The 16,536-nt window shown below is 48.3% G+C and overlaps 1 protein-coding gene across 3 annotated transcripts in view; it reads right to left on the reverse strand.

Annotated features, from left to right (window-relative positions):
- The window catches only part of LMAN2L (lectin, mannose binding 2 like), a 67,421-nt gene that overhangs the window by 22,326 nt on the left and 28,559 nt on the right, over nucleotides 1-16,536 (reverse strand). The window contains exons 3-5 of one of the 3 annotated variants that reach the window (XM_075346207.1): nucleotides 9,643-9,760; nucleotides 9,474-9,556; nucleotides 1,292-1,315 (exon numbers count right to left, since the gene is read on the reverse strand). In XM_075346207.1, coding sequence (XP_075202322.1) covers nucleotides 1,292-1,315; nucleotides 9,474-9,556; nucleotides 9,643-9,760 — 225 coding nt within the window. Of the gene's footprint in view, nucleotides 1-1,291; nucleotides 1,319-9,473; nucleotides 9,557-9,642; nucleotides 9,761-16,536 lie in introns of all 3 variants that reach the window. The other 2 variants (XM_075346206.1, XM_075346208.1) reach the window with 2 other exon arrangements.

A 16,536-nucleotide genomic window follows, 5' to 3' on the forward strand; every position in this document is an offset into this window, starting at 1 on the left:
ATATGTACATTGACGTCTATTGTTATTACCCCACCTATATAGGTATCACATACCTCTAAAGTGATATATCATATACGGTATTACAAGCTATTATCTGACACAAGGTATTATAATCCCATCATAAATTTATCTCTTTTTGGTTGGTCACCAGGAGACCTTATTGTACCAATATTTTCCTCCTTTTAGGTGTCCACACACTTGGCCCCCGTATACAAAACGCACTACTGTTCGATTAACGACCATATACCTATTAAAAGCATTCACAGGTATATTCCTACAGGCATGTTCTACCTTATCATGATTGATATTTCTCTCCTAAAAACACCTTTATCCAATCTAATTGACACATGAGTATTTATGCGTTTAATAATTGCGCATTTCTTCCTCCAGAAAACCCTATGACTTATTTGAGAATCATTATCTTTCGGTGCTCCTCGGGAATTTTTTTTTTTCCCCTATAGCAATAGGTACGTACATGCGGTTACCTCGTATGTATACTACTTTACTATGTTGCATGGAATTCTTCAATGAATCAAACTAGGGATATGTCTCTTTTACATCATGTTGAATACTGCCAGGAGTAGGCTCTTTTATTATGTTTATGTCACTCTATGTACTTTCTGTGTATAATTATATACACATGGTAATTATAGGTTATTATGCCTAAACATTTTGTATATAACCTCACTTTTTCTTTTTTCTGTATTTTGCGCTAATAGACAAAAAAGTCCTTGATAAAAACCCACTGGGTTGAAACGTTGGACAATGTCAATATCCTCTATGAAAATATCGAAATAAAATATATTTTTTGAGCACCAATACGCCTTCTCTCATCCATTCACTCAGTGTGCCGGAGTTATTATTTTTGTATATGGACTTCCTGTTCTCCAGAGCACCTGTATTATATAGGTAGTTGAGCCAGGTTTATTCCTCGTTACATTCTGTCATGTGACTGGAGCATGTGACCGGAGCATGTGACCGGAGGACCGGCGGCTGCAGCGATGCCATTGTACAGTATTAACACTGTACTGGAGTGTGACGGATCTTGCAATTTGGTTGAAATGCTGGATGTGTGAAACAGCCCTTAACATTTTAATAAGACAAAGCAAAGGAAGCAGCAAGTGGCTGCAAAGAGAAATGATAGCGGGTACAACGTGCAGAAAACATGAAGCAATGCAGATATATCACAGGGGACACGGGACAGAGGCAACACATGACTAATAAAGCATGATTACACCAAACACAGACACAGAAAGGCAAGGGTATTTATTAATAGAGGCGCTTAATATACCTGATTCCCTGCGGAGTACCTTTTCTTCTGAGACGGCAGTCCAGAAGCAGAGGAGAAAGCACAAGCAACAATATACAAACATGGCAACTTAGTAACATCCAGGGAAGAGCAGAGACCGTACAGGATAGATTATTTATCACACATGGTAGGAAGCGGGGATGTTACTGTTATCAGCTAGACCGTGGGTGCAGAATAACATACAGTGGAGCCTGGGTTAACGAGAACAATCCGTTCTGGGAGTGTGCTTGTAAACCAAGTTACTCGTCTAGCAAAGCAAAAGGTCCCATAGGAAATCATTGCAATGCAGACAATTTGTTCCATAACTTGCTCAATGTCCCATCCTGGTCCCCTATTGTGCCATTACACACACACACACACACACACACACACACACACACACAATGCTTACCTTTTGTTCCATCGCCAGCCTCCTGGTACTTGTAGTCTGCAGGTACAGGATGTGTATCAGGTAACCATCACGACCGATGCCAGCGCTTCCACTGCCAGAGCGCTGACGTCAAATGCATGAGCCGCCTGCCTCTGATTGGTCAGCGCGCTGCCTTTAGTAGCGGCTGACAGTGGAAGTTCCTCCATCGTCGCAATGGTTACCAATACACATCCTGTAGTGGCGAACTACAAGAACCATGAAGCCGGCAAGGGAACGGAAGGTAAGGTGAGCATAATATATGTGTGTGTGTGTGTGTGTGTGTGTGTGTGTGTGTGTGTGTGTGTGTGGACTGCAAGAGCGGGTCAGAGCGCGGTGAAAGTACGGAACCAGAAGTGTGTGCGGTGAGTATTTGCTCGTACGGCAATGCTTGCTTACGAATGTACAGCAAGCTTTGCTCGTATAGCAAAATACACGTAAACCGAGGTTCCACTGTATCTTAACCAAAACTTAAGATAACCACTGATTATATATAAACTTTTGATAGACAGTGGCTCTGTACTATATCAATGTGATACTGTACTTTAATATAGAGAAACTGGACGGTACAAGAGATATGTCACTGCGCTCAGTGTCTCTATGTATACAGCATGAGCTGCTGAGCGCAGTGATTGGCTGCAGTGCTGTCTATGTGACACTAATGCTACAATGAGTTAGACCTGGGGGGTTGAGTAAAGCCAAATTTGTTTTGTTTTTTCCCACACCAGGGGACAATGTTTACCTAGAACACAAAACTCCCTTAACAATGGGGCATATCACTACTTACTCTGCCCAATCAGAGCTAACAGAGCATTGTAAGGACTTGACAACACCTAGGGGTCAATATATCCATACATTTCCCAGGAAGACAAGTACCAAGAGAGCCAATGTGTCTACAAAGAAAGCTATACATTTTGAACTGAAAAGCTTTCCAATATCCCCTTGTATTTTATTTCCCATCTACTAAGTGCACAATAATGGAATTTTGAATAAAACCTACAAAAAGATGAGGCAAAATGCAGGTATATAAAGTGAAACATAAAAAATAATGGTCATCAGATTATATAGAAAGGTATATAGGAATAGTAAGACTAATATTACACCAGAAGTAAGAAAATACTAGATTGGCTATAAAATACCCTACATATCAAAAAATACAAAAAAAAAGTACAAAAGCTAATATTAGGTGATATACAAGATAAATCATAAACATCTGAAGCCAAATAAATATATTAGTAGCCGTGCAGCAGATTACACCCCTGACGAATTCTTGTGCCGAAACGCGCATTGGGACTGGCGCCATTCCAGCAGGGGCTACATACGGGCAAGCTGCACGGCTACTTGTTAATTCTACATGTGTCTAATCTTATCTGGAATTTTCTCCCGAATATATTTGGCTTCAGATGCTTATGATTTGTCTCGCATATCACCTAACAGCTTCTTGCTAAACTATTCACCATGTTTTGCCCTTTTCATAAGCATTACTTACTAATTAATATATGCTATGTTAATTAACTCGTCCTGCTGTGCTTCTCCCCTCTATGTAATTCTGCCACTTTTTAAACCATCAATTTGTATTTTCTATCAATAAAATAATCTCTTATACTTTACATTTAGCCATGTCCTACTTAGGTTTTTCTACAAAAAAAAGACAGAACACACAGGCACTTATTTATTTAGGTTTGTAAATAATGGAGTTAATGTTTACCCTGCTGCCTGCTCTGGGGCTGACATGGCAGCTGAAGTAAGGCTGCTTTCACACATCCGGTTTTTGCTGAGCAGCACAATACGGCGCTTTGCAGAAAATACGCAACCGTTTGGTTTTTTTTGCAGCCGGTTGCGTTTTTTTCCCGCATAGACTTGCATTAGCACCGTATTGTGCCGCATGGCCTTGCGTTGCGTCCAGTTTTTGCTGGATGCAGCATATTTAGCCCATGCGGCGGCCGGATGGAACATTGCCTGGCACAGTTTTTTTGTGTGTTGAAAAAACCGCATCGCACCGGATCCGGCGCGATGCGATTTACAATACATGGCCCATGACCGCCGGATGCGTTTTTTTTGCACTGCGCATGCTCAGTATCAAGCCGCATCCGTCAAAAACCGGACGGGCCGCGTGGAAAAACATAAGCAACGGATCAGTTTTTTTTGCCGCATCCTTTGCATAGGTTTTTGAGCCGGATTGAGCCGCACTGCAAAAACGGGATGTGTGAAAGCAGCCTAAGTCACACTTAAAAAGTTGTGTCTCGTCTCCTGTCTTCAGGAGCACGCCGCTCCTCAGACTCTCGGCTCCCTGCTTGCAGGGGAAGGGTGCGTTCCGGAAGAATGACAAGTCAGGCAAAAAGTATGGCAAAGCCACTGGCCCGAACAGAGGGCTCTCCGATGCTGCTAGCCAAGACAGTTTTGCCGTGTAGCATTGGAGGGGCGCAGGGGGGCTGAACCTATTCAGATCCAGGAATCCGCCTGGGTTCAGGGAGACATTTGCAAGCTAAATAGCAAAGCACTTGTAAGCTCTGCATTTCGTGCATAGGAAACCGGCCACCTCAGACTGCAGCGGTGGACAGTGATCTAGGCAACAAGCAACTATAGAGTTAAATGTCCCCCTGTTCCTAAGAACAGACAGGATTTTTACAGTTAAGTTGTAAAGTTACTTGTTTTTAGAAGCACTTTGCAATTTTACTCAATTTAAAGGGAACCTGGAAGCTGTCAGGTGCAATATGCAGCCAGGACCACGAGCAGTTCTGGATGTATATTGCTAATCCCTGCCGAACCGTCCCTGTATACACTAGCATAGATAAAGAGATCTGTATATAAAGTATTTCTAAACATCTTTTATCGTATGCTAATGAGCGCATGGACTAGTCCGCTGGGCGTTAGTTACCCTGGCTAGTCGCCCCTGTGGGTGTGATAACATGCTAATGAATACGCAGCATCACAGGATGATCTCACTCACCTCTCCGCCGCCATTGCGTCCGACAGGGGATTTCGGCTCAGTGGGTATGACCCCGGAGTTTGGGTCATACGCAATATGAAGCGCGGTGTACGCGTCCTGGCTTCAAACTGAAGTAGTGCGCATGGCCGAAATCCAGCATCTGGTGGCGGAGAGGTGAGTGAGATCATTCTGTGACGCTGCGCATTCATTAGCATGTTATCACTCCTACAGGGGTGTACTAACATGCAAATGAGGGCAACGGACAAAGGAACTAACGCCCAGAGGACTAGTCCCCTCACTCATTAGCATACGATAAAAGATCTTTAGAAATACTTCTTCTAAAGATCTCTTTATCTATGCTAGTGTATACAGGGACGGTTAGGCAGGGATTAGCAATATATACCCAGAAATGCTCGTGGTGCTGGCTGCATATTGCACCTGACAGGTTCCCTTTAAGAAGATGAGACAACCTATTTAAAGAACCACTCCAGTATTTGTTTTCTACCACTGGAGTGGCGTTTTAAACATGACCCCTGCTTTACACTCACCCTTCGGAATTTTTATCCTTTCTTCAGCGTTGCTTCGGTCCCGCAGCACAATCTTGTACCATTAACTTCTGACTGGTCAAAAGTCAGAAGTTACATCACAAGCTCCTAATATATATTTCTATGAGAGGCAGAAAAAGGACAGAACGAGGCTCTCATAGACTTATATTGAGTTGTGACCTCTGGCACGCACCATGAAACACTGGAGCTGCAGGCAGGTCACAAATTGCCAGAAACCGACCGGAGTAACATTGGAAATAGATGAAGACGGCGGCAGGTGAGTGTAAGATGGACTTACATTTAAAGCACCACTCCAGTGCTAAAATAATAAAAAAAATAAAAAAGGACCTTTAAACAAAAATCATTCCCTTTCTACTGTCTTGGTGATAACCATTAGATTGATGTAGGTCCCATGGCCAACTCATATTCACATCCACCATTTTTCTCTAGCAGAAAGCAGGAGGTGTTGAATTAGGCTTAAGACACACGGCATGAAAATCGGAGCGAGTGGAATGTGATAAAACATCGCATTCCACTCGGACCAATATTAGCCTGTGTGCCAGCACCCATGAGCGACTATTTTCTCAGCCCATATATCGGACCAAGAAAACAATCGCAGCATGCTGCTACTGTAATGCGATCCTAGTTTCTCTCGCACCCATTCAAGTCTATGGGGCGAGAGAATTAAAAATAACAAATCACACTGCACTCGCAGTACACCGGTGTACCGTGAGTGCAGGGCGAGAATGGCAATAGCAGGCTACGGAGGAAAGAGGGACATAAATCCCTCCCTCCCCTCCTCAGTGCTGGCACACCCCTCCTTGGTGCCGGCCCGTCCCCCGCAGCTGTGGTCTGATCGCATGATCGGACCTCAGATGCAGGCACACTCGTATGACACTCGGCTCCTGCTGTGCTGCCAGCGTGAGCCAAGTGTCATGCAAGGATCGCATCAGTCCCCGTGTGGCCCCGGACTATAGTGGATTGTTTCCACAAGCACCCAGCATTTACTATGGGAGTGAGGTTAATGAACGGTCAATAAAATGTTTCACAATGTAATAGCGGCTCCAGAGCAGAATAAAATGTTTGGTTTATATTTATTTTGCCCTTTCTATTTAGAGATATTACCAAACAAATATTTGTCAGCTAATGAGTCTAGGTTTTCACCAGGGAAGCGTACTACTTCTCCCAGTATGATGATGCGCAATCATTAACTCCAGTTAACCCCTTCACCCCGAGCAATTTTCCATTTGTTTTTTTCTTTTTTTTTATGCTCCCCTTCATCCGAGAGCCGTAATTGTTTTGTATTTTTACCATATAGTGTACTGGAAAAAAAAGCAAAAAAAATTATAAATGCAGAAAAACTGCAAAAAAATAGTGTGATCGCACAATAGTTTTTGGGATATTTTATTCACAGTGTTCTTTATATGGGAAACTGATGTGTCAGTGTGATGTCTCAGGTCAGTGCGAGTCCATAGGTGCCAAACATGTATAGGTTTACTTTTATCTTAAGGGGTTAAAAAAATAATAAAAAAAATCACAAGTTAGTCCAAAAAAAAGTGGCACACTTTTTGCGCTATATTCCAAAACCTGTGGAGTTCTCATTTTTTAAATCTATGGCTCAATGACGGCTTATTTTTTGTGTCTCGAGCTGACGTTTCTAATGGTACCACTTTTGCGCAGATGCTACGTTTTGATCGCCGGTTATTGCATTTTGCGCAAAATTTGCAGCGACCAAAAAACGTAATTTTGGCGTTTAGAATTTTTTGACGCTATGCCATTAAGATATTAGATTAATTGATTTTATATTTTGATAAATCAAGCGTTTCTGAATGTGACGATACCAAATGTGTATTTTTTTTAACCCTTTAATTTTCAATAGGCCGAATGGGGGCGATTTGAACTTTTAGGGGTTTTTTTTTTTTTTTTTTTAATTTGACTAGCCCCCTTAGGGGACTATAACAATCAGCAGTCTGATCACTCTTCCATTTCTCCAGATCACAGCTACACAGGTGAGAGCTGGAGAAAAGCTGCTTCAGGCCTCCGACACACATCCGTGCCGCCGGTACGTGTTTGCCATTTTTTGCACGTCCCGGCGACACGGATACACGTACACCAATGCTACCCTATGGTAGCAGCCGCACACACATAAAACCGCACGGAACGTGTGTCCGTGTGCGTTTGTACGTTTTTCTACACGCTGACATGTCCACGTTTTCTCCGGCAGCACGGGTGTCACACCACACGGGTGTAGTGTGGATGCGGTCCCGTGTGACACGCGCCGGAGAAAACACACGTGTCAGTGAAAAAAAAACCAAAACATTTACTCACCTTCTCCAGCCCTCCTGTCTCTGCCGCTGCTGCCACTTGCTGCCGACCGCCGCTCATCATGCTCATTTAATATTCACTTCACTGCGGCCGGCAGCAGCGGGGAGACGGCAGGGCTGGAGACCGAAGATCAGCACCACGGACAGCAGAGCGGACCACGTGAGTATGCAAATTACCGGTTCTACGTGTGCTATCACAGATAGCACACGTAGAACACACGTGGACCGCACGTACCCGAGACACGTACTTACCACACGCAACACGCAGGGTAAATACGTGTCTCGCGGCACATGCGTGTTTTTAACAGAAGTGTGTTCAGGCCTTACTCTCAAACACGGCAGTGAGAGAAAGTGTCTCATAATAGCTACAGGAGTCATCATATTACCTTGTGCTACCATGGCAACCACCGGAAGTCTCGTGACTTCTGATGGCGCTGGGTAAGTTATGCTTACCGCGACGCGCTGTTATATCTCACTGTCAAATTTTAACTGCGAGATGTAAGGAGTTAATAGGAGCAGGTGGAACGTGATTCCACTCGCGCCTGGCACACGTCAGCTGTTGAAATCAGCTGACATGTGCGAGGATCGCCGTGGACTGCCCACGGCAGGGATTAACCTCACACAATCCATGACGTACCCAGTACGTCATGTGTCATAGAGGTTAATATGGCCACAATTCTGTGCTATGTAATGAATCTTCAGTGCTTATTTAGGCTGCACACTCTGGCTGGCAGAACCTGTGGACGCAGGTTATGTGACACTGATGACATCACCACCAGGATCTCCTGCACTTCTATGCTGCTGCCTGCTTATGATTGGTCATCATCATACAGGAGAAGAAGTATACGCCCCCAGTGAAAACTATATGATAACACCCACTTGGACTTACCTAAACTTAACTCATTAGGTACCAAATAAGTGATTGCTAATACCGCCTGTGGATATCTTTGCCACTGAGTCTCAATGGAGCGCAGGGCGCATACAAGGCCAACCTCTCCATTCAACTCATTCTGGCCAGGTTATATTGGAGAAAAAAGTAGATTTTGTGGACTCACCGTAAAATCTTTTTCTTGGAGCCTTCATTGGGGTACACAGAGACCATGGGTTGTATGCTGCTGCCACTAGGAGGCGACACTAAGCAAAACAAGGAAAACTCCTCCTATGCAGTATACACCCACCAACTGGCAATTGTTCCTCAGTTTTAAGACGGAGCCCCCCATGACCCGGGACAAGGGATGGGTACCTGTCCCGAAGGCTGATAGTCCTCCTGATCCTGGCCTCCTGGGAAATACCTAGGGAGACGAGTATCTTCCGGTGATTTTTTCGTCTCCCCTCCCTGTTCAGGCCGGCTGTGGAGGGCGAGCGTGCAGAGGGAGGGGGGCAAGGACCATCCGCCTGTCCCTCTGTGCGGATGCCCCCTAAACAGTCTTGAGAGTGTTAGGGGGGGTAGGGTCCTGGCAGACAGACACGGAGGACAACGGAAGTGGCGGACGGACCCCACTTCTGTTCGACCGGTCTCTAGGGGGGAGAGCAGGGTGAGCGATTACACCCTGTCGCCCGACGAGCTGTGTCTGAAACGAAAAAGGGGAAAAAATTAAAAATACAAACCTGAGGGGCTGAGAGCAGCCCCAAGTGTGTCCACCTCCTATGGACACTAAGCTTAAAACTGAGGAACAATTGCCAGTTGGTGGGTGTATACTGCATAGGAGGAGTTTTCCTTGTTTTGCTTAGTGTCGCCTCCTAGTGGCAGCAGCATACAACCCATGGTCTCTGTGTTCCCCAATGAAGCGATAAAGAAATATTTGTACGATTCAACATGTCTGATCCTTCTGCCGCCTCATACACATAAGATAGTCAGACAGTTTGGCTTTGAACTTGTCACTAATAACAAAGCAAATAGCAATGAACTCAAAACGAAAATCAAGAACGGGACCGGCCGATAAGATCATGTGACACTTACTTCATGTTGCTTCTCCTCATTGGGGTACGTGTCCACAAACACTCCCAGACCAATAAACTGGGCTTTACTTCCAAACACAGAACCTGTAATATCAGATCGGTAAAAATAACATTATCTTATCAGGACATGAATGGGCACAACCTAAAACAAGGGAGGAACAACTTCTCACCTTCTTGCATTCGATCCTTGGTGAACCAGATGGCAAAGCCATCACCATTTAGGTTTTTCTTGCCCTGTCCGTGGACTTTGAAGTAAACTTGTAGCTCCCAATCCCGTAGGTAGCAGGGCTGGAAAAAAAGAGAATTTTGTTTACTTACCGTAAATTCTTTTTCTTATAGTTCAGACATGGGAGACCCAAACCATGGGTGTATAGCTTCTGCCTCCGGAGGACACACAAAGTACTACACTCAAACGTGTAGCTCCTCCCTCCGGGCTATATACACCCCCTGGATGACAATCTAACCAGTTCAGTGCAAAAGCTGAAGGAGGACATCCACCCATAAGTAGAGATAGAGTAAAACTCGGAATAGCCGGAACTCTGTCTACTAACAACAGCCGGTGAAACACACGGAACAAAAAACTGCCAACAGGCAACAGGGAGGGTGCTGGGTCTCCCATGTCGGAACTATAAGAAAAAGAATTTACGGTAAGTAAACAAAATTCTCTTTTTCTTTATCGTTCCTTATGGGAGACCCAAACCATGGGACGTTCCAAAGCAGTCCATGGGTGGGAAATAAACCAACTGAGAAGTAGGCAAAACCTAACTTCACAAATGGGCGACAGCCGCCTGAAGAATGCGTCTGCCCAAGCTCGCATCTGCCGAAGCATGAGCATGCACTTGGTAGTGCTTCGAAAAAGTGTGCAGACTGGACCACGTGGCAGCCTGACAAACCTGCTGAGCCGTAGCCTGGTGCCTGAAAGCCCAGGAGGCACCGACAGCTCTGGTCGAGTGCGCCTTAATCCCTGGCGGGGGAGGCACCTGAGAACACTGGTAGGCATCGGTGATAGCCGACCTGATCCAACGAGCTAGGGTCGGTTTAGAAGCAGCGAGACCCTTGCGCTGACCTGTGGTTAGCACAAAAAGTGAGGTGCACCGCCTAAAAACGGCTGTGCGTGACACATAGATTCGGAGCGCTCGCACCAAATCCAAAGTATGCAACGCCTTCTCAAAGCGATGCACAGGGGCCGGACAAAGAGAAGGCAATGAAATGTCCTGGTTAAGGTGGAAGGGAGACACCACCTTAGGGAGAAAGTCCGGAGTCGGACGAAGAACCACCTTGTCTTGGTGAAACACCAAAAGAAGGGAATTTTGTTTACTTACCGTAAATTCCTTTTCTTCTAGCTCCAATTGGGAGACCCAGACAATTGGGTGTATAGCTATGCCTCCGGAGGCCACACAAAGTATTACACTAAAAGTGTAAAGCCCCTCCCCTTCAGCCTATACACCCCCCGTGCTGCCACGGGCTCCTCAGTTTTGGTGCAAAAGCAAGAAGGAGGAAAAAAATTATAAACTGGTTTAAAGTAAATTCAATCCGAAGGAATATCGGAGAACTGAAACCATTCAACGTGAACAACATGTGTACACAAAAACAGGGGCGGGTGCTGGGTCTCCCAATTGGAGCTAGAAGAAAAGGAATTTACGGTAAGTAAACAAAATTCCCTTCTTCTTTGGCGCTCCATTGGGAGACCCAGACAATTGGGACGTCCAAAAGCAGTCCCTGGGTGGGTAAATAATACCTCATAATAGAGCCGTAACGGCTCCGTCCTACAGGTGGGCAACCGCCGCCTGAAGGACTAGCCTACCTAGGCTGGCATCTGCCGAAGCATAGGTATGCACCTGATAGTGTTTCGTGAAAGTGTGCAGGCTCGACCAGGTAGCTGCCTGACACACCTGCTGAGCCGTAGCCTGGTGTCGCAAGGCCCAGGACGCTCCCACGGCCCTGGTAGAATGGGCCTTCAGCCCTGAGGGAACCGGAAGCCCCGAGGAACGATAAGCTTCGAGAATTGGCTCCTTGATCCACCGAGCCAGGGTTGATTTGGAAGCTTGTGTCCCTTAACGCTGGCCAGCGACAAGGACAAAGAGTGCATCCGAGCGGCGCAGGGGCGCCGTACGAGAAATGTAGAATCTGAGTGCTCTCACCAGATCTAACAAGTGCAAATCCTTTTCACACTGGTGAACTGGATGAGGGCAAAAAGAAGGTAAGGAGATATCCTGATTGAGGTGAAAGGGGGATACCACCTTAGGGAGGAATTCCGGAACCGGACGCAGAACCACCTTGTCCTGGTGGAACACCAGGAAAGGAGCTTTGCATGACAACGCTGCTAGCTCAGACACTCTCCGAAGTGAAGTGACTGCTACTAGAAAAACCACTTTCTGCGAAAGGCGTGCGAGCGAAATATCCCTCATTGGCTCGAACGGTGGTTTCTGAAGAACCATCAGTACCCTGTTCAGATCCCAGGGTTCTAACGGACGCTTGTAAGGAGGGACGATGTGACAAACCCCTTGCAGGAACGTGCGTACCTGTGGGAGTCTGGCCAGGCGCTTCTGAAAAAACACAGAGAGCGCAGAGACTTGTCCCTTAAGGGAGCCTAGCGACAAACCCTTTTCCAATCCGGATTGAAGAAAGAACAGAAAAGTGGGCAAGGCAAATGGCCAGGGAGAGCAACCCTGAGCAGAGCACCACGACAGGAATATTTTCCACGTCCTGTGGTAGATCTTGGCGGACGTTGGTTTCCTAGCCTGTCTCATGGTGGTAATGACCTCTTGAGATAATCCTGAAGACGCTAAGATCCAGGACTCAATGGCCACACAGTCAGGTTGAGGGCCGCAGAATTCAGATGGAAAAACGGCCCTTGAGACAGCAAGTCTGGACGGTCTGGCAGTGCCCACGGTTGGCCGACCGTGAGATGCCACAGATCCGGGTACCACGACCTCCTCTGCCAGTCTGGAGCGATGAGGATGGCGCGGCGGCAGTCGGCCCTGATCTTGCGTAACACTCTGGGCAACAGTGCCAGAGGAGGAAACACATAAGGAAGCTGAAACTGCGACCAATCCTGAACTAAGGCGTCTGCCGCCAGAGCTCTGTGATCTTGAGATCGAGCCATGAATGTTGGGACCTTGTTGTTGTGCCGTGACGCCATTAGGTCGACGTCCGGCATCCCCCAGCGGCAACAGATCTCCTGAAACACGTCCGGGTGAAGGGACCATTCCCCTGCGTCCATGCCCTGGCGACTGAGAAAGTCTGCTTCCCAGTTTTCTACGCCCGGGATGTGAACTGCGGAGATGGTGGAGGCCGTGGCTTCCACCCACATCAAAATCCGCCGGACTTCTTGGAAGGCTTGCCGACTGCGTGTTCCACCTTGGTGGTTGATGTAAGCCACCGCTGTGGAGTTGTCCGACTGAATTCGGATCTGCTTGCCTTCCAGCCACTGCTGGAACGCTTTTAGGGCAAGATACACTGCCCTGATCTCCAGAACATTGATCTGAAGTGAGGACTCTTGCTGAGTCCACGTACCCTGAGCCCTGTGGTGGAGAAAGACTGCTCCCCACCCTGACAGACTCGCGTCCGTCGTGACCACCGCCCAGGATGGGGGTAGGAAGGATTTTCCCTTCGATAATGAGGTGGGAAGAAGCCACCACCGAAGGGAAGCTTTGGTTGCCTGAGAGAGGGAGACGTTCTTGTCTAGGGACGTCGGCATCCTGTCCCATTTGCGTAGGATGTCCCATTGAAGAGGACACAGGTGAAACTGCGCGAAAGGAACTGCCTCCATTGCTGCCACCATCTTCCCCAGGAAGTGCATGAGGCGCCTCAAGGGATGTGACCGACCTTGAAGGAGAGATTGCACCCCTGTCTGTAGTGAACGCTGTTTGTCCAGCGGAAGCTTCACTATCGCTGGAAGAGTATGGAACTCCATGCCAAGATATGTCAGCGATTGGACCGGTGTCAGATTTGACTTTGGAAAATTGATGATCCACCCGAAACTCTGGAGAGTCTCCAGAGTAACGTTGAGGCTGTGTTGGCATGCCTCTTGAGAGGGTGCCTTGACCAGCAGATCGTCTAAGTAAGGTATCACCGAGTGACCCTGAGAGTGGAGGACCGCAACTACTGTAGCCATGACCTTGGTGAAAACCCTTGGGGCTGTCGCCAGGCCGAACGGCAGTGCCGCGAACTGAAGGTGTTCGTCTCCTATGGCGAAGCGCAGGAAGCGCTGATGCTCTGGAGCAATCGGTACGTGGAGATAAGCATCTTTGATATCGATCGATGCTAGGAAATCTCCTTGGGCCATTGAGGCGATGACGGAGCGGAGGGATTCCATCCGGAACCGCCTGGTCATTACGTGTTTGTTGAGCAGTTTTAGATCCAAAACAGGACGGAAAGACCCGTCCTTCTTTGGAACCACAAACAGGTTGGAGTAGAAACCGTGACCCTGTTGCTGAAGAGGAACCGGGACCACCAATCCTTCTGCCTTCAGAATGCCCACCGCCTGCAGAAGAGCCTCGGCTCGCTCGGGAGGCAGAGATGTTCTGAAGAATCGAGTCGGAGGACGAGAGCTGAACTCTATCCTGTAACCGTGAGACAAAATGTCTCTCACCCAACGGTCTTTTACTTGTGGCAGCCAGGTGTCGCAAAAGCGGGAGAGCCTGCCACCGACCGAGGATGCGGTGTGAGGAGGCCGTAAGTCATGAGGAAGCCGCCTTGGTAGCGGCACCTCCGGCGGTCTTTTTAGGGCGTGATTTGGACCGCCATGCGTCGGAGTTCCTCTGATCCTTCTGAGGCCTTTTGGACGAGGAGAATTGGGACCTGCCTGCCCCCCGAAAGGACCGAAACCTCGACTGTCCCCTCCTCTGTTGGGGTGTTTTTGGTTTGGCCTGGGGTAAGGATGTTTCCTTTCCCTTGGATTGTTTGATGATTTCATCCAATCTCTCACCAAACAAGCGGTCGCCAGAAAATGGCAAACCAGTTAAGCACCTTTTGGAAGCCGAATCTGCCTTCCATTCCCGTAGCCACAAGGCCCTGCGTATTGCCACCGAATTGTCGGCTGCAACCGCCGTACGGCTCGCAGAGTCCAGGACAGCATTAATAGCGTAGGACGCAAATGCCGACGTTTGAGAGGTTATGGACGCCACCTGCGGCGCAGACGTACGTGTGAGTGCGTCAATCTGCGCCTGACCAGCTGAGATAGCTTGGAGTGCCCATACGGCTGCGAATGCTGGAGCAAAAGACGCGCCGATAGCTTCATAGATGGATTTCAACCAGAGCTCCATCTGTCTGTCAGTGGCATCCTTGAGTGAAGCTCCATCTTCCACTGCAACTATGGATCTAGCCGCCAGTCTGGAGATTGGAGGATCCACCTTGGGACACTGAGTCCAGCCCTTGACCACGTCAGGGGGGAAGGGGTAACGTGTATCCTTAAGGCGCTTGGAAAAGCGCTTATCTGGACAAGCTCGGTGTTTCTGGACTGCCTCTCTGAAGTCAGAGTGGTCCAGAAACATACTCGTTGTACGCTTAGGAAACCTGAAACGGAATTTCTCCTGCTGAGAAGCTGACTCCTCCACTGGAGGAGCTGAGGGAGAAATATCCAACATTTGATTGATGGACGCAATAAGATCATTCACTATGGCGTCCCCATCAGGAGTATCAAGGTTGAGAGCGGCTTCAGGATCAGAATCCTGATCAGCTAGCTCCGCATCATCAGACAGAGAGTCCTCTCGCTGAGACCCTGAACAATGTGATGATGTCGAGGGGATTTCATAGCGAGCTCGCTTAGTCGGTCTGGGACTGCGTTCCATGTCAGAGATCTCACCCTGGGATCTATGAGACACCCCGGGAGAACATTGTTGTTCCAACTGAGGGGGACCTTCCACAGTGCCCATGGCTTGAGATGCCGGCCTGGACTGCAAGGTTTCTAATATCTTAGCCATAGTCTCAGAAAGTCTTTCAGTAAAAACTGCAAACTCCGTCCCTGTCACCTGGACAGTGTTAACAGGTGGTTCTCCCTGGGCCACCCTTAGCAGAGGCTCCGGCTGAGTAAGTGCCACAGGGGCCGAGCATTGCACACAATGAGGGTCAGTGGAACCTGCCGGCAGTATAGCCGTACATGCTGCACAGGCAGCATAGTAAGTCTGTGCTTTGGCACCCTTGCTATTTGTGGACGACATGCTGTTGTCTCCTCTGAGCAATACAGGAGGGTATATAGCCAAAAACAACCGTGCACCATACAGTGTAAAGTATAGCCTATAATCATATAATCTATAAGTACACTTCTGCACCAGTGGGGCCAGCACCTAGGTGCTGCTTACCGCCCGCGCAATGCGGTTGTGTGGTCACCAGAATTCCTGCCTGGGTCTCCCTGAGCTTGTCTCCCTTCTCCAGCGTTAGCAGAGCTGACAGGAATGGCTGCCGGCGTCCTGAGGAGAGGAGGGGGCCGTGGGCGTGCCCTAGAAAGTGCGGGAATCTGGTGCTCCACTGTGCACAGTGAGGGGGGTGGAGTATGCAAAGCATGCTCCAGCCTCAGTTGCTGACGTCCTTTACAGCGTCCCGCCCTTCCCCTGACTGGCAGGCCTGGGGGCGGGAAAAGAATGAGACTAGGCCGCAAAAAGCCGGGGACTAAAGTTATAAGCGCGGCCGCCGTATAAGTGCGGTCGGCGCGGAAGTCCCCGGCGCACTAACAGTCCCAGCAGCGCCGCAGTGATAACAATGGCAGCGGCGGTCAGCGCGGCAGTCCCCATACACTAACACACTCAGCAACGCTGCAGTGTGTAAAGGCACAAACGCAGTCAGCGCCGCGGTCCCCGGTGCACTAGCACACCCAGCAATGCTGGAGTGTTGCTGTGCGCGGTCCCCACGGGGACACAGAGTACCTCAAAGTAGCAGGGCCATGTCCCTGAACGATACTCTGCTCCTATCCAGCAGAGTCCTCAGGAGCTGTGGATGGAGCACGGTCTCATGTGCCTGGAGACCGATAGGATCCCACTTCACCCAGAGCCCTAAGGGGGATGGGGGAAGGAAAACAGCATGTGGGCTCCAGCCTCCGTACCCGCAATGGATACCTCAACCTTAAC

The sequence above is a fragment of the Anomaloglossus baeobatrachus genome, chromosome 4 (assembly GCF_048569485.1).
Source record: "Anomaloglossus baeobatrachus isolate aAnoBae1 chromosome 4, aAnoBae1.hap1, whole genome shotgun sequence".
Lineage (NCBI taxonomy): Eukaryota > Metazoa > Chordata > Amphibia > Anura > Aromobatidae > Anomaloglossus > Anomaloglossus baeobatrachus.